The following is a 19,913-nucleotide window of genomic DNA, read 5'->3' as shown; positions in this document are numbered from 1 at the left end:
CACACACACACACACACACACACACACAAACACACACACACACACACACACACACACACACACAAACACAGAAAAGAAAACTTGGCCTTTAACACCAGAGTGATAATCAGAGTGTCTACTCAGGAATTTGCTTCCTGGCATTATTATAATGTCCCATGTAGGATGGGAAAGTGTTATAATTAAATAATGCTAATGTATTCTGTATGGCCTGAGAACATAGTTGCCTCTCCTTAGACTTAAGGATTATACAGCGATGCCCTATAATGTGGTGAAAAATCTCTCCCAGTCCAAAGTTAATCTAAACATAGAGGAGTTATGCAAGGCAGAACAGCACTTGAGAAACTCAAGCACAAAGCTGCGGACTGATTATTATTCCAAAAAGAGAATAAGTACATTATTCAAGCAAATCAGCGATGGAAATCATGCAAATGAATGCAAGGTTTGCGTTTGCTGGTTGAAAACGATGATTAATAGACAAAAGTATTGAGTTTTTCACACAATGAGAGAGGAGAGCTGAGGCTGGAGCTGACTAAGATGCATGACCCCTCTGCCTCCGTTCTGCCTGTATCCAGTTAGATGTAAACATCTGTTTTCAAGTTAGGTTCCAACACAGAACAAAACTTTCGACAGACTACCTGAGGTGTTCTCATTTCAGGGAACAGCGGATGGTGGTTGTTTTTTTCACCCTTCTTTTGTATGATTATGTGGTAAACATCTGTTTATGTGGCCTTCTGCTGAGGTCACATTCACCTCACCAAAGAGACAAACTGTTGCCGAGCAACCGTAGGAGGTGATGGAGCTGCTCTATTGAGCACGGAATGTTCTAGTCAGAGGCGTGTGAGAGGAGAGAGAGAGAGAGAGGAAAACAAACACTCACACACACACACACACACACACACACACACACACACAGATAGACAGAGAGGAGAGCAAACAGGTACCTACCTGTTCCAGAATAATGCCGGTGATTCTGTCCGTTGTGCCCCTCTCCCCCCTCTTGTTCAACCACAGTCCACCAGCTTGATCTATAATGGAAGGATACGTCCAGGCACCACAGGCTTCCTATTGACCAGGGCGAAGGAGAGTTCTGTCTGCAGAAACACGGCCGAGGCCTTGATGACATGCTGTCCAAACCGGAATGTAGACATGGTGACCACCGCAGGCCTGAAAGACAGAGAACAGGTGTTTTTTGAATAATGTCAACCAAGGTAACAACGTTACACAGAAGAGTGTATCTGGGCACAACACATAATGCCCACTTTCCAACAAATCAACTGTTTATGAAACAGCTTTCAGAGTACAGAGATTTGGCAAACGAGCATGAAGTTCACGCCCTCGTCATTTGAAATTTCGAAAGTGGTCCCTTCATATCAATGAGTCTGAATCATAACAAAAACAAAAGAGAGAATGAGTGAACGTTGTGATGGAAGAAACAGTAATGAGCAATACCGAGATACAAAGCCAGCCGCTTCAGTGGAGCCAATCGCTAATTTTGAAGCTGGTTAAAACAAAAGAGAAAATGTCACTATTTGCAGCGGTTCTGGGTGAGATTGAGTTGGTGAAATAACGAGTCCTCTCATCAGACCGTGTCACACGTGTCACGTGTCACAGAAGAGCTCAGACAAGATGGCGTCCCCTTTGACCTACTGGGAAAATATATTACTGCATCACACAAGGTTTGAAAAATTTAAAAAAAAAACTCTGTATTGTGTAGATAGTGCTCGAAGAAGAACTGAAACTGCTTCCGGCTGCACTTGGACTCAGATATTTCCAGGAATACTGGCTTGCAGGGTCCCCACTAAACAACACAAATAAAGGCCAACCTGTAGCCATTTGGCAGGACTGTTCTCCACAACTTTATCTAGACCAGAACCCATTAGGTCAAAAGCCTTAGAACATACTCTGGGCACATAATACAGAAGATGGCTGTGCTCCTTAACAATTTGCCCCAATGCCCTACACACAAGTGCATGACTTTGAGGCTGCAATATTACATTTAAAAAGCTACAGAGCATGGTAAATTACCTGTGAGTCCAAAAAACAAACAGACATTTCTTCTGGGTGCACGGCGATGCATCCCTCTCTAAAAACCAGTAAATCAGCATGCTACCATGACTGTTATTTCCCTTACATTTAATTACACCTAATGACTGTGAGAGGATCCCCCTTTTGAAATGTGTGCATGACTTATTGTAATGGGGTTAAATGAGGCCTAAGCGATTACACGGGCCCCTCTTTGAGGGCTCGGCGGGCCGATGGAGGCTGAGAGGCTGAGGAGGAGGAGGAGGAGGAGGAGGAGAAGGGGCTGAGGCCTGTAGATAATCACGCTGCACTCCTCTCTCCCTCAGCGCTCTGTCACACTCCCTCCGCTCGCTGCACCGCAACACAACACGGTTACTGGTGCTACCGTGAGCACATGCTGACAGAGCAAGAGAGAGAGAGTGAGAGAGAGAGAGAGAGAGAGAGAGAGAGAGAGATGCTGAGCCTTGGGTGGATTTGGACATGGTCCCAGAAGACACATTCACACACGTTCGCCAGCTGTCTCCTGCATTAATATTCCAAATGGATTCCAATAATTCCACAATTAAGAATTAGAATGCGTCAATTAGTTTATTGCACACAGCAATGACCCATTTAACGTTTGCTTTGGAATTTTTTTTATCAGATTTAATTCAAAATGCTAGTGAAGTTTGGCAACATGGAAACAATTGCTTCTGTGTGTGTGTGTGTGTGTGTGTGTATGGGGGGGGGGGGGGGGGGGGGGGGCTGCATCATGTTCACACCTTGTGTCATGTGAGAGAGGGGACATTTACAAGTGTTTGCTCACCTAAATTGTGTAATTGTGATTTCTATGATACATGGGGCCAATGATCTCCCCATAGCGGCGCAGGCCATGATAATCCATAGCCTACATGAGTGAGTGTTTGTTTAGCATTATGCAGGGAAATGCACACAAGGTCACACGTCTAATCCTTATCTGTAACCTTAAACACACAGTGTGTCAGAGCAGCGTGTAATCTCTGCTATCCAGGAGCACATTGCTACTCCCTGATACTACTCCCCTCCATTGGCTGATTATTGGCATAATCCGCACAGAGACCTGACTGCAAGGAAGGCTAATGCCGTCCCTACTAGTCAGAGGATCCCTACCAAGAACAAATCAGTCCAAATATCGGCCTTGGTGGACTTGACATTTCTCTGACATCAAACACAGCTCCAGAGCCACTCTCCATGCCGATTGACATTTGCAGCATACTGTTTTTGAAACCATCGATCCGACAGGGTGGTAAATTCAGTCGTTCCAAAGTGGAACATCTATAACTCAACACAATCTGCATACAAAGGTGACGGAACAGTATATTCAAGAATTTCTTTTCAAATAACACAGATTTAAAGTGACCTTGTTGACCATTTTGCCTACAATGAGCTCAGCATCATCATCTCATCATCATCATTATCATCATCAGCATCACCAACTTTGCCTCTGCGTAACTCAACACAATTATCATTGAATCTTAGCAATACGACGTCAGGGCACTTTATTGACTTGTCGACATCTACTTGAGATGTTTTCATTGCCACACACCTTCAGATATTTTCTCCCGCCGGACATTATCTGTAAAAGCACAGTGTTGGATTTCGATGCATGTGAGCTGACCTATTAACCCATCGGTCGACTTAATCACCTGCACACACTGTTTGGCCGGTAAATGGCTATTGATTATCACAGTGATGCCAGACTGGACCCAGGTGCTCATAACAGCACAGCCAGATAACTCCAAGCCCTGCGGTGCAATGAAAACAGAAAAACTGATGACATTTAAGATGACATTTCCTCTTTTTAAAAAGATAAGCCGAGACAAGCAATTGAAGCTATCCAAGGCTAGTATTGTTTTGGAGTGCAGAGTGAGCAGACAGAGTATGCACATAAGTACTAGATACAGACTGTAATGTAATGCAGTTAAACTGATTGAAATACATGTACTGGAACTACACCACAACACTAGCAAGGAGGACATGGACCATACAGTGTCATATTGAGTACAGAAAACTAAGAGCAGCCTACAGTACATCTGTCTAGATTAGTCTTTAAACTTTCTGACTGTTGAATTAACCACATACAGTATACTATTTCTATGTGTCCAAAAAAGTGATCAATATTGGCCTTTTCTTTCATGATAGGCCTACTGTCTCCATTCCTCTGTTATCTCACTGTACAATATTAGAATAACAGCTACATCTGCTCTCTGCTTGCTGCTCACCTCTCCTTGGATCCCGAATGGCGGCTATTCATTGAATAGAAGAGTATACTCAGTATGGATCCCGAATGGCGGCTATTCATTGAATAGAAGAGTATAGCACAGTATGGAGATGGCCAGTGAGTCTAATAATGATGGTCTCTTACTGCATGCAGTGAGTCAGAGGATAAGGAGTGGGTAGCTGAAACAGTCTGAGGCGCAGATGCGTTGACTTACCATACAGTAAACCTCAATTACAACCATGGGTAGTTTAAATGATAGCCACTGCACTCTAATCTCAAATTGTTTTTCACAACACGTACGCCTCAGCGTGAACTTAACTCTCAGTCACACACTGTCACTCACACACACACACATAAGTACACAAGGGCACACACAAACAAACAGTCATGCATGAACACATTCGCCCGCACACGCAGGCGAACGCGCGCACGCTCACACACGCACATACACACACACACACACACACAGAAGACACAAAAATCTCCAACACACACACACACACACACACACACACACACATACATACATACACACACACACAGACACACACACAGACACACACACACACAGACAGAGCAGACAGACAGCTTAGTCCTGTATCTCCTCTCTGCACTGCATGTAGCTCTCAGATTCAGGGCCACTGATAGGCTCTGGGTGTTAAGGCGCGGGATCCAGGCAATGACACAAGCGTACATATCCAGGGTTGTAACTGAATCCATTTCAACGCTCTGCTGATGATACTCAGCTCAGCCAAAAAACCTTCATATCCTGAAATGTTATGGATTGCCATGAGCTTACAATCACAATCATACATCATCCTGTTTTTGTTTAAGGTTATACCCTGAGACATGATATCATCCCTGATTCATATTCCCATTTTATACAGGATTTAAATGCACAAAGAAAACATGTTTACCAGACGCTTACACAGAATACTGACTACTGACTCCAACTACGTCAGTGTGTTTTGTATGTAGTCTATTGACGTGCCAGAACTCCACAACATGTCTTGTAAGCACATACTATTGGGGACTGCACTGTGTTTTGAAACACGATCAGAATAAAGTGGGAATTGAGAAGACTCTTATTGAATTTGTTGGTCCTCAATGTGCGACGGAAAGGCAGTCACCAAAAAACACATTGGTGAAAGATCCATCTCTCTCTCTCTCTCTCTCTCAACAGCAGGTGTCTGACAACTTGGATGCAATTAATAAGTATCGGACCAAGACTGCTGAGAGTCATGGGGAAGTGTAAAATTCATAAACAGTGAATCCACTGAAATAATTGGAATGGATGGAGATAATGCGTTTATCAACATACGGAAGGGGTTTTTGAAGACATTTCCTTCAAAGCCAACTCAAGATAGCATTCCAAAGGCAGACTGATGTTGTTTAACTATTGCATGTACAAAATAAGAAGACACTGTCAATAGACAACATAGAGGTATGAAAGCAACATCTGCATGGGTGGGAGAAATACAGATGATCCTTTTTGGCAATACTACACAGATTATACGGTTTGATCAGAACAAGCATTGTGATTGGCCAAGAGGCATTTGAAGCTGTAATTAATTCCCTGATAAAGAAACAGCTACGACACATTTTATCTGTTTACAATTCATGTGAAGTAATATCCCTTGGCAAACACTTGAATTATGAAGATTTGTTTATCACATTACCTTGACAACAGTGGTCGTTTTGAGAACAATATTTCTGAATGCAGGGCAGAAACCACCACAATCTATCACAAAATAAATACTTAATGCATTGTTTCATTGTTTCATTCATCTTGTCACAATTATGCGTATCATTTTGTAACCATTATATAAAAGCAATAAGGCACTTGAGTCCTTGCTTGCTATCGTGAATAAAGTCACAACTGAGGAGTTGCCGGCCCTCCACTTCACGAAAAAGCACAGCCTCTCTTGCCTTATTGCTTAAAGCTACAATTACAGGCACAGGCACAGGCACAGGCACAGGCACAGGCACAGGCACAGGCACAGGCACAGGCACAGGCACAGGCACAGGCACAGGCACAGGCACAGGCACAGGCACAGGCACAGACACAGACACAGACACACACACAAACCAATGGCAGCTGACACAAGCCTAGCCATACACCACCATTACACATTCACAAGGGAGTAATCATACCAGGCTTCCTTCCAGGTGAGACAGCATGACTTTGTCCCACTTGATAAGACATTAAACAATTCACTGTAATCAAATAAAAGGTTATTAAAGAGAGTCCTCACTCAGGTAACAAGAGTAGATTACACTTATTATAGAAGGTCAATATAAAATCAATTAGCGGAGAGCAAATAAACCTGCATAATTTGCACCTGTCAACCATGCCTGTTGTCCGGGCAGTAATAAGAGAGGTCATTGAAAGTAGATTAAATCCCTTCTGCACTCCTTCACAGAGAATTTGATTTAGCATAGCCTAAGCATGTCCTCATATCAGTCATTTCCCCTGTGCTCCGAACGAGGGAGACATTAAAAGAGCTGATAAAAGAGCCTGTTAACAATGTAAAACAGGTGAGAGAGAGAGAGAGAGAGAGAGAGAGAGAGAGAGAGAGAGAGAGATAGAGAGAGGGGAGAATAACAGTGGTTTTAATTAAAAATACACTCTGGTGGTGGAACTCGCTCATGTATATCATCAACAAACTGGCCGGCTCTCATAGAAAAATCATATTTAGATTCAATTTTCTGATCAGAGGTGACTAAACAGCATATCTGTCAGCCTCTCTTATCAGGTCTTTAGTCCTGAGTTGCTGGTTTTCCACAGCGGGGCTTATGCCATGCTTTTCCAGAGTCACTGCCGGGCTTCAACAGTGCTTACTCCGGGCCTATTCTGTGCTTTTAGCCCCCCCCGGTCCTTATGAGACCAAACAAGGCTAGGGGTGCGGTTTAGAGCGAGGGCAGCATATTCTCATCAACCAAGTGCTTTTTCGTTGGCTAGTGAACTTGGTGGGTGGCAAGCAAGTTAGCTCGCTGTAACTACACAATCAAATTGATTTGAATAGTGCTTTTTACAAATAAAATTACCATAAACTGCTTAAATTACCAGAAGCTGTTGGGAAATTGAAGGATTTGAAATGTTTTGCTTGTGTCTCTGAGTTCGCCATCTTACAAACAGCAGAATGTAAACAAACTATACAATGGGACGGGACTAGAAAGCTCATCTGTGGAGATTAAAATGGGCTTGTTCACTCGGCTCGAAGCACTAGGCTGGCCGCTAGTAAGCCTTGGCACACAGTGGCACTGGTATCGAAAAGCGGCTACATAGAAAATGTTAGCCAAGTAACGTTCATATAAAACATACATAGAATAAAGTGCAATATTATTAAACAAACAATACAGATTGTAGGCTATATTAGCTAAATATGCGATTTTGTCAATAGGATATTAACGCTGAGTTGAGTGAAGAAAATGTTCTCCTAAGAATAGCAGGAAAATAAATGAATAGTTTAGTCAATAATAGTATGATCTGTGAAAGAATTATGATAGCACATCTACCAAGTCATTACACTTTGCATTTAACACTTTTCTTTTTAAAGCTGGACACTTGTGTTTTGAGAAGCTTTCAGCCATTATCCAATCACAGTGAGGGAATCACTTTACACTATGTACAGTAGTATGCAGTATAGCCTATAGTGATATATTGCACAGTAGGTTTTTGTGACAAAAAGACTGTTTGATAAATAGAAATGTATAATAGGTTTTGGAGTTTCCCATCAAGAACACTTATTCAAATACATTGGTTGGAGTGAGGTTCTTGCAAGCTGTGAAGTGGTAGGGATAATGGCACTGTGAAGCTGAAAAGGCCAAGACCACTTCAGAATCTGCTGTCAAGTAACTTCTCAAGAGGCCGCCCATGTGCCTCTGACTAAAATGACTGGAAATGGCATCTGTGCATGGCCTTTACTGCTCTCTCTAATCTAGCAAGGCCTCTATTTCTCTATTTAATAACGTTGAGGAACATTGAGGATGCATTCAGAGAACATCCTCTGAGTACATCAAACAAAAAGGTAAAGAAGCAGTGAAGATTATGTTCATTACAACTTCACCATTTGATTTCAGTGTTAGGTCTCAATTGAAACTTATGATCAAGTGAAAACCATAAAACATATATTTGATCTAAAACCACAGTGGCTCACCTCGGTAAAACATCTCTGACACACCAGTTTAAAAGCATGTGCATGAATTGGCTGGAATTGCCTGCATCTGTTGTACAGTAAGCTGCCACATCATTTCAGCTGCAAAACAAAGAACAAAACATACTGCGGCGTAGAAGTGATGATACATAATGGTCATGGAACACACAAATCAACATCTTCTAGGCATATACTGTATGTTTCTAATACAAAAAGTTAAAACAATGTATCTGGTGCTGACTACTCCTTAACAGCAGACACCATCCCTTACGGGTAACCTAAACCTACTCCACACTTCCTGTATCTGCTCCAACATCTCACTTACAATCCTCTGGCCTTCGATACTGTATGTGTGGCTGAGCACTAGGTGTAAATCATATGTGCAGTATTCATGTGCATCTGTGCTGTTTAGCATGAATTATTTAGAGTTACCGTACGTACACAGCTGAAGACGACGTGCTAAGAAGACACCATATTGCATCACTGTCATCTTGAACAACCCCCAGCCCGTAAATTACAGTAACACCAAAGCCAAATCCAACAAAAGGAGAGAAAATATAGAGGTTGAGGGTTTTGATCTTTTATACATTTATTCTCTCTCTGCTTTTCTCCCGTCTCTCATTCTGATGAGTACACAGCTTTCTAGGACAAAAAAGTCCAAAGCACACATACCAAAATTGAATTATACATCAGAGAGCCTCTGTTATTAGTTTACAGTCAGTGTAGATCTTTTCTTACTTTGAAAGATGAGAAAACATACCTAGATTATGTCAGCATGGCATCTCACAGTTTACAGCACCGTTCTGTCACATATTTTGTTTTGAAAGGCCGGTTCCCACCACAGGCCTAGTGGAAACTATGGAGTATCTCATAAAACCGCCTCTTACGAATCTACTGTACCTAATCGCTAGTCGTTAACAAAGACCTATACACAAACATCCTGCTTTAAAACCATTACTGTCAGCATGGCTCGGAGACAAATCTTATCATCTCCTCCTTAAGTCAGAGGTGTTTGAGAGATCCAATTTGGTTGTGTACATGAATCATTATCATGATGCGCCTTGTCAGCACACCATCTCCTGGAACAGGCATTAGCAGCGGAAATGAGATTAGGTGGGCAAAGCGTCTGAGGGAGAAAGGGCAGCTAAACGAGCTCAGAGAAGATTGGGACCAATAACAAAGCAGCCATTTCGGGAGCTCACCAGCAGCTCATTGATTACTGTGTCACTCTAACCTTTGCTATGATGGAGACTTGTGTGTATGACTCTATGTATCATTTTCATACACAGTGAGAAACACAGTGCTTACATTAAACCAGAACGCCATCTGTCTTATCGTACAGATCCCCAACAGCAGTAATGCTCTGACTCATTCATCAAACCAATGGAACCCGTTTATTTTTCTTTTTTCGGTGTGGCGGGACTTGAGAAGGAGCATATGTCTGAAACACATGGCCTCATCGATTAAGTGAAATGTGATTCGTCATAAGGGAACAGATGAACTGACTATCACATCCCTCCAGTGCTACTGTTACATGGTATTACTACAGAATGGAAAAAAAGGGAAATGATTGCAGCACTCCTGACAAATTGAAATTTGAGTTGAAAGTACCATCCACTCTTAGCATCATTCCTAGTTAAATCTGGTTGCACACACATGGATCATAGTGCGATCATATCATAATCTAAAGGCCTCTTATCACAATCCTGCTAATTGATGTGTTCTCTAGACCAGGCTTTCATTCATGACTACGGTAATTCCACATCTTATGGCCCCCCCACTCCATGGGTATAGACTGAGAAGCAACTAATAGTCTTGGCGTCTTTGAATAAATACCATCCCATAAAATATGTCAAATATACATGTTCAATTACCATGGAGAAGAGCTGTTATGGCACTGATTGCAGTCACCACAGCAAGTGTAATGGGTGTCATAAATCCTAATGGAATGTACTGTATTTACAGACCACCAAATGAAATCAAATGTGTATGTCCTCCAGGACACTCCGAAGTATGCTGCTGTAGACCTCGATCCAACAAAGTGCCAAACAACTGATTTTCTACCTGGAATTGGTATGTAAAATAATTACAGAGAAATAATTGTTTGAATATTCATGAAATCACTGCATTACCCAGGCCTCATTTAAGTTACTTAGAAGTGTATGAGGCAGAATAATCAAACAGTTCAGTTGAAGTCTCTGATGAGCAATAGTTACAGTAACGATTGGTAGAGCAACAATTATACTTAGTGCTGTATATTTATGAAGCACATGCATGTTAATGATAATAATGCTCAGGAGTTGCTACTAAGCTCCCAACACCACTGCTTTTACCTAAATCACGCCGATAGGTAAAATCCATTAAGGGATCACATTAGTATAAAGCACTGTATCTACATCAAAGCACATTATTAAAAGCTTCCCTGGGAGAGAATGGATGCACTTGTGGTAGGTAGCAGGCCTCTAATTAGACAAATTGTACATCAATGATTGCTGGAATAGCTGACTAGCAAGAGATCTCATTTCCATAATTACCGTAACAGCGAAAATGAACACTTTCAGGCTTTTTCAAGCACAGTATATCAAGTCAACTATCACTTGCATGCATCAATCCAATTAAATTAGGGTTTCTGAGGAACAAAGTGTTGACTGGATACTTTATTGAGCTTTGTGCAGTTGTATAAAAATGCCCTAAGTAGATTGGACAATAACCAAAAGTAATGTGTATTTCTCTAGCAATCTGAAAAGTGTGTCCATTCAAATTTCACAGTATGAGGCTACAACTACAACACATTAAATTGCAGAGCTTGTATGGACTGCCTCTTTAATGATGAGCATGTGACATACTGTAAGAAGCTAGGTATATAGACGAAGAAAAAGATTGTTTCCTGGAACACATCTGCACCTAGAACAGTAGCCAATTAAAAAAAGGGCAAAGATAAATGACCGGAGAACCGTTGCGGTTATCTTTTCCCGGTGCGAGAGAAAGAGAGCGGGTACACTGTGAACTGGAGGTGAAATTGACTAAGCAATTATGATGGAAACAAGAATCTGGGCTGAGCTTGGGAGGCACCCTGAGGCACCGGGGTCGCTTACTGTCCCACTAATGAAAGCAGCGGTTGAGCTCTCAGAGAGGAAGCTAGCTCACAGGGGGGAGAGCAGAGTCAAGGATGGTGCCGCTCTTCATAACTGCTGCTGAATGCATGGTATTTAGGGGCAAGGGCCCACACAGCCGGCAGGTCACACCACACTGTCTGCACTTATAAATGACATTCAATAAGTGCTAAAAATGCTCTCTTTCGCAAATCATTTTGGTCGGAAATAACTGTCTCGAACACCAATCCTGAATGCATTAGGTATGCATATAAGATCTGACTAATATGCTTTACATTGACGCCAATCACTCTATGCCAATGACAAGTGACCCAGAATGATGAAAGTGTAGTATTATTAAAAGGCATACAGAGATATGACGAAAACAAACTGGTGATCAAAATAAAGTTTTAGTCATGTATAAGAAATTCAATGATAGAAAAAGAGCCAATAAGGACATCTATCTCTTTTATCTATAGATGTGACAGGTGTAATTTGAGGTCAGTTGCATTGCACAAACTGAGGGCGGAAAACTTCATGCTCAAAGCAAATTTCAACAAAGTGGGAGGATGTCAAGCTAGATGTGTGGGTGTTTGACAAATCGATGCAACTCCAGGAAGAATAAACACAATTTCAATTAACTCCTCGAGACAAAAGGCATACTGTAAGCACTACTTGTTATTCATTTGAAAATGAATGACAAATAAATGCTGTTCATAGCCATGTCAAATTAGCAGTACTTCTACCAGGAGTCTAAAACCACAATAGAGGACAAAATCCACCTGAAAAAAAAGTGAAAAAACACTACAGAGGTTGTTGAATAACAAATGGAAATACTGAGTGTGTTTCAGAGGGAATCTGATGTTACTCCAGAGTTTGCCAAGATGGAGAAAAAGAGGGCAGAGGAAAATGCAGGGAAATGTGCAACGTTAACAGTTTCCCATAGCTCAGGCATCTCAGGTCTCCCTGGTGGAATTAGGGTGAGAGCTCCGGAGGGATGGGGGGGGGTTAGTGATGGACATGTGGGAAGTGTATGGATCCAGCTGCGCTCTCTGTCAGCTAAAGCCTCACTTCAAAGTCGATCTCCCCAACCAGTAGCCTCGGACAAGGCTCTACGGTATGCACAGATCTAGCATACAACTAGGGGAATCTGACTACAAATCAATCCAGCCAACCGGTTCCCTGAGCGAATACTGATGATTCTTCATTAGAGGCAAACAGTAATTCAAGGTGACTTGGATCTAATTTCACTAATAATCTAGTAAACATTGAGCATTGTCCATCGAAAGCCCTCTTCGGATAACAATACGAAATGTTGAAGTGTTAGAGATCACGGTAGCTGAATGGAGTAGATGTTATAACATCTAAAATTCTTAAACATCTAAAACGCAAGGCCACCAAACATTCTTTGGAACACAAGAAAGTTATAAACTGTGGCCTTTGAATGGTCATTTGATCAGGCCCAGGTTTTCAACAAACCGTTCTTGTGGGAGTGATGAAACAACCGGCCATCTGGACGCCAAGGTCTCATCATGAAGCAAGGTTACAAGATGGAGGTGATGGTATGAGAGGGCGCTCTTAAAAGGGATATATGGTAAACAAGCTCCATAACCTTGGGCAAGCTTGTTGCGTCCCTCTGTTTGTTTTTGATGTTCACCTTAAATGTGTTCTCGATTGTTTATGGCTCCTGGGACGTCAACATAAACCTGGTGATCACTAACAGCCTCTGTAAATAGTTTACAGCGCAACATCAGCATAAATTAGGCTTGTTATCACCTCGCACACCACTTTGTTCTCTCATATTTACCATCCCTCAGCCCTGACATGAATAATAGAGCCTTTTTTAGGGCCAACAAACTTGAGTCTAGGATTTATAGCTCAAATAAAAGTTCAATGTATTGGAGACCCAAGGAAAGACCCCTTTTTGAATATGGTTTGCTGCCACATTATATTAAAGGTACACCCACTTGCCTCGTGGATATCAATATTCATATCAGCGCTCAAGGGCAAGCAGGACCAAGAGGGTGACACGTGGTCACTGGGTCTGATTACTATATGACAGATGGTAGAACGCTAGAAGATATTCATCAGAGAAGCCAATTCAAAGATAACACAAAGTCCTGCTCTTCTCCCTAAGTTATACTGTATTTCATCGAAACTTCAAATCAAATTGAAATTATCCAGATGATTAGTTTATAAATTAGATAATTTATGCTGATCATCCAGCCATGACAAGTGTAGCACTATAACATACAGTGCCTTCGGAAAGTATTCAGACCCCTTCACTTTTTCCACATTTTGTTGTGTTATAGACTCAATTTAAAATGGATTAAATTAAAAGAATTTGCCATCAATCCACACACAATACCCCAGAATGACAAAGCGAAAACAGGTTTTTAGAAATTTCAGTAAATTTATTACAATTGAAATACAGAAATACCTCATGTACAAAAGTGAAATTTCTAAAAACCTGTTTTCGCTTTGTCATTCTGGGGTATTGCGTGTGGATTGATGGCAAATTCTTTTAATTTAATCCATTTTAAATTGAGTCTATAACACAACAAAATGTGGAAAAAGTGAAGGGGTCTGAATACTTTCCGAAGGCACTGTAAATACTCATGAATAGACATGAACACTATGGTCAGTACACAACCGCACAGAGGTCAAATGATCAAGACACAAAGATCATTTTTACACACTTTTAAACAAAAGGTTGTATTTTTTTTGTATGTCCGATATCATAATCATCATTTCTTTTTTTATATGAATATATAGTCATAATTAGTTTGTAGTGCTTTCAATGGGTGATGCCATCCTAAAACCTCTACCCATTATTTGTTATCCTAGATAACTCCGGATTAAACAGGATGAGGTTTGAGCCAGAAGCAAGACACACAACTAAACTGATGTGATTATACATGTAGGACAACAAACCCAGTAGGTCATGGCTGTGGTCAGATTGCCATTGGTTAGTGTATGCACACTGCACAGAGAGCTACGACACAGTTGCATGTTTATTCCAGTAGTACAGCGACTACACCACCTCAGAGTCTTTCTATAGCCAGTATTTGGACTCTGCGGTGCTCTACATAGAATTAGGCCTCATCGCTGTCCACACCAAACAAATGGATGACACGCTTCTTTTCAGTGTGGGGTGTACAAAGTGATGCAGCGAAAAATGATTAAAAACCCTGGGTGCTGGCGTCCATCTTGGAAATGTTTTCTCTTTCCCTTTCTGCCTTTCAACAGACGCCTGTATGTTGGAGCAGACGCCTGTATGTTGGAGTTCTCCCCGGGCCCTTAGACAATGGGCCTGTGAGCCTCCCACTGGATAGCTGCCATAGCACATTGAATGTGAGACAGAAATAATCTCCTCCTGGTGATAACCAAGCAATTTCGCAGCCCGGGGAGCCAAAGACGCTCTATTCAGAATGCAACAGAACAAAATGGGGCTGGCGTGTAATGGCAGCACAGGAAGAGGGTTACAGAAATACACTCTCTCACTGAATGTTAACTCAGCCGACCGATGAGAAGTAGACACTATAGTGTTGAATAAAGTTTGAGAATAAACGAGGAAACGATAGGCCTATTTGATGGTGAAAGATCATTCACTTCATCACATCACTTAAAGTAATAGCTCGTACTTATATTTCTTGAGTTCAACTTTTTCAGTGACTGGAAATGGTGCATGGAGGAGGGCAAGCTGCAATTTGACATTTTAGTATTTGCTAGATTTGCAAAAGCTAATTTTACGTGAGCAATAGGAACTCTTGCTAATCCCAATATTATAAAATCTATTCTGAAGTCAAAGGTTTTGACCGATTTTCTATCAAATAGCAAAGGCTACTGTAAGTTATTGTAACTCTAACCCTAAGTCAGTGCTAGCTGTCTCTCAGGTGATAGATCAGCTGTTTAAACCGGACACAATCACGTTACACTTTGATATGGTGGCCTATTTATGTGGTGAGTATATACACTTCTCTGTAGCCTACGATAGTGTTGGTGGTACTGTTGGTCGTTGCTGTGCTATGAGAGTATTGTTTTTGTTCCCACCATCACTCCCAGCCTCCACCTGCTTTGGTTCTGCTCTGTCTGTATCTATCGGGGGGGGGGGGGTACATATTGTACTGTAGTGTGCGTCACTGTCTGTGCTGGCATAATAGTCCCATTTATGGCAAGCTAAATCTCTGTTAGTAATTCTCCATTCACATTTGAAAATGGCTATGTAACCTTGCTTACATGCAGAACAAACAAAGGCACAGATATAGAACATTCTATCAAATGGGACAATGCAAGTCCAGAGGGGAGAGGGAAGTGAGTGTCATTGTTCTAGGGCTAAACTATACAACCCAGAAACCCAAGGCAACACTGAAACTACTAAAACCAAGGGCATGGTGGGAAGGCAACATGAGTCATAACCCAATACATTACGCTCACCGAGCACTTATTAGGAACACCTGTACACCTTCTCATAATGGAGGTGGTGTAATGGTGTAAGGAATGTTTTCTTGGCACACTTTGGGCCTGTTAATACCAATCAATCATCGCTTGAATGCCACAGCCTGTTTGTGTATTGTTGCTGACCATGTGCATCCCTTCATGGCCACAATTTACCCATCTTCTAATGGCTACTTCCAGCATGATAATGCACCATGTCACAAAGCAAAAGTCGTCTCAAACTGGTTTCATGAACATGACAAGCGTTCTTCAGTGGCCTTCCCAGTCACCAGATCTGAATCCAATAGAACACCTTTGGGATGTGGTAGAACGGGAGATTCACAGCTTGAAGGTGCACCTGAAATCTGGGTATAATACAACACTAGTGATAAGTTGAAGAGTTTATGAGGAGACGCTCTCTTTGGCATCGATTGAGGTAGCGAAAAGTAAGACTGCAATTTGTAAATGTTGGAATAACATGCACCCCCGATCATAACATTGGCATGCTGTTCAAAGAAAACCCACATCACTTATGTTAGACCTCATTTTCCACTTACTTGGAGTGTTGTAGGCACATCCAGAAGCCTTCTTTGCTTGGCTCTGGGGTTAGCATTTAGCCATACTAGTGTACATGAATGGGATCACCTGTACGCTATACATATGACTACTTAAAAACACAACACAAGAAATTCTACAGCCATCTCATATATTTGTGGGCTATGCACACATGTTGATAATAAAACAATGTGTTATTTCCACTATTACAAGTGTAAATGTCTATTATTCAAACTGAGAATACTTCCTGGAGAATACTTCAAGGTCATAAAAGAAGGCAACAGTGAAAACAAGGAACACGTGTTTACATTTGGCTGCCATCCTATTGTCTAAGTGGTAATTATGTGTGATGCTATGCAAATGCATCAGCCCACATTAACATTAATATGCAGTGTTTGGACTGCTCAGAACACACAACATCAAAGGCAGATGAGAACTTATTGAGCCTTCGTTTCCCAGATCTCTAAATGAGCCTACAGTATCCATGCGTACGGACCGTGTGGCTCATAAAAAGAGTCAGTACAGTTTCTGCATTCTGTAGCATGATTCCCTGGGATTAAGGCGAGAGAGAAAATAAGTGTGCAATGTCTGAATGTTAATATCCTTATTCAATTCTATGCAGTGCGTGAAGTGTGAGAGAAATTAAGATTTATAGAGTAGGGCAATTACTCTAAGCCCTGCGCTATAGCCCTTATTTGGATGAATGCTAAGCTTGTCTTGCTTGGAGGAGCACTAATTACTGAAGCTTATAGGAGGGCTTACACTAATCTTGATTGAATTGCTGAGTGTGATGTGAGATTCTGGCATCAAACTTTTTCTCATTGACAAAAGTGGAACTTTTTGAAGCTGATATGATGATATTTGTGCCAAGTTGCGCTATATGTTCATTCTAATTGATAGTTAGTTTTCAGGTCAAATTAGTATTTCGTTAAAATAGAAGGTCCATTGAGCTCAATTAATTCTTAGATTGTACTGTTTGGCTAGTGCTTGTGTCAGCAATGAACCCATTCTTATTAGCAGCGGTATCGTCATTGGCTCTATAACCCTGCAGTCTCGTACTGTACAGTACATGACTCTAATCCTAATAAACAGGATCTAGGGTGCATGTTTAATGTGTTGAAGATATCCACAATGAAGTTAATGATATTGGAGGTTATTTTGCAGATAATTATTATTAGTTTACAGTACTATTGAAATACTTATTATCGGTAACTGTCTTCACTTTGCATATGTCTTAGTATTATGATAGCTATTAACTATATCATTAGCCTGAACATACACTCACCGAACACTTTATTAGGAACACTATACTAATACTGAGTAGGGCCTCCCTTTGCTCTCAAAACAACTTCAATTCTTTGTGGCATTGATTCCACAAGATGTTGGAAACATTCCTTTGAGATTCTGGTCCATGATGACATGATTGCATCATGCAATTCCTGCAGATTTTTCAGGTGCACTTTCAAGCTGTGAATCTCCCGTTCTACCACATCCCAAAGGTGTTCTATTGGATTCAGATCCGGTGACTGGGAAGGCCACTGAAGAACACTGAACTCATTGTCATGTTCATGAAACCAGTTAGAGACGACTTTTGCTTTGTGCCAAGAAAACATTCCCCACACCATTACATCACCTCCACCATGAGAAGGTGTACAGGTGTTCCTAATAAAGGGCTCAGTGAGTGTATATTCCCAAGCGGAAACAAATATACTTAACCATACTAGAGTTAAAATATATTTAAGTATATTAAAGGATACTAAAATGACCCAGTTTTAATTGCATTGCAGTTGAATTTAATTAATTCAATTAATTTAATTTTAATTAATTCAATTTAATTAATTACAATTATAAATTGTGTAGGTTCTTAGCATATTAAATGTACTTGAAATAGTTAAATTGACACATCTTACAATACTTAATTTTATTGGGATTCTTTTTTTTTTTCAGGTAGTGCTGCCTGATCACCTCGGTAACTATGTGCTTCCTCTCAGAGGCTAGGAGTTAGAGTACCACTTTCAATCAGATACATGATGTTCTCTCACAGTTCTTCGTTTTCTGCTTTGGAAATCCTGTTCTCTAATATCACAGAGTGCGGCTGTGTCAGGATGCGAGTGAACCTTCCTGCTTTATTATCTGGTTTTGATGTCCCCCAAGACAACAGTGTGTCATGTCTGAGGTTTACAATTTCATCTTGTTTAACTTACATTCCTGTATGTATGTATGTATCTCTCTCTCTCTCTCTCTCCTGGACGCTGGCCTGCCATGTCCCGAGAGTTCAAGGCCGATTTTCACATGTGAATGAGGCAGTAAGCTTACAGAACTACATACAGCCTCCTAAAGCTCAAATGGCAGGCTTCTGTCAGCTGCGGGCGTGATCCCTGCAGGAAAGATCGTTTCGAGAGTCCTTTTTAGTTACACAATTAGCATGATTAAGTCTTAACTCTTCCTCTAAGTGAACAGCTGGTTGTCCTCTAGAGAGGGGCGTTTGAGTCACATGTAGTTTCAGTCGCTGAGTGGCTCTAGGTCTGACAGTTGCTGGGCTTCTTAGGCGTGGAGAATACATCGTCCCACCCACCGCCCCAGCTCCCTTTTCTTTAAACCTATTAAACGATGTAAGTGTCCTGACTGAACCTATACTTTTATGGCTACTATTATGGCTTCCATAAAACATATGGCAAGTGAACAAGTTGACATGGAACAGTAATCCACAAAATTATCCACAAAATGGCAACACAGCAGGTCAGATAAAACGACTGGGTTCAACATAATCACATGACAAAAAAACTAATAAACAGAAAGTGAATGCTAAACATAGCTGGTGCTATTCACAAATGCATCACAGCATGAACTACGGTCAGTACACTGAGGTCTGGCGTATGGTAATAGAGACAGGGTTTCTGAGTGCTGCATGTGCTGCCATTGTCATAGTGACACGGTGCAGCATTGTTCCCCCCAGGTCTTCACTACCAGGCGGATGTCTCATGGCCAGACAGTGAACCAGTAACCTTGATGTGTGCTGATAGCCTGAAGTTACAGTTAGCATTTGCTGCAGATTTCCTCCCCCAATTCCAGTTCAAATCCCACCCTAAAAAAGCACTTCACAAAATATGTCCTCGCTAAACCAAAGTGGAGCTTATTCCAAAGCCATGTTAGAAAAGCTTAAAAGCATCACACACATACAGTACACAACCCTCATGTACTGATTGTAATGGCTTGCGTCAATCACTCCTTAAATAACTCATACACAGCATTTCTCCAACACTTTAAATCCAAATATAAACATAATATGCTATTATTCTAATATCAGCTCCCCCCATGATGAGCTGAATGTTCTATCAATTTAAAGTACACTAATACAGAGTAATAACACAGTAATAATTACACTGTAACAGCTCTGCCATTCAATACAGT

General features: G+C 41.2%; 1 protein-coding gene across 2 annotated transcripts in view; it reads right to left on the bottom strand.

Moving 5' to 3' along the window:
* The window catches only part of fhit (fragile histidine triad diadenosine triphosphatase), a 158,740-nt gene that overhangs the window by 113,530 nt on the left and 25,297 nt on the right, over positions 1 to 19,913 (bottom strand). For both annotated transcript variants that reach the window (XM_083667766.1, XM_083667767.1), the window contains one exon: positions 1,043 to 1,164. In XM_083667766.1, coding sequence (XP_083523892.1) covers positions 1,043 to 1,148 — 106 coding nt within the window. In that variant the 5' untranslated portion in view covers positions 1,149 to 1,164. The remainder of the gene's footprint in view (positions 1 to 1,042; positions 1,165 to 19,913) is intronic.

The sequence above is a fragment of the Argentina silus genome (assembly GCF_951799395.1).
Source record: "Argentina silus genome assembly, chromosome: 4".
Classification (NCBI taxonomy): Eukaryota; Metazoa; Chordata; class Actinopteri; order Argentiniformes; family Argentinidae; genus Argentina; species Argentina silus.
This window is presented reverse-complemented; position numbering and strand designations above follow the sequence as displayed.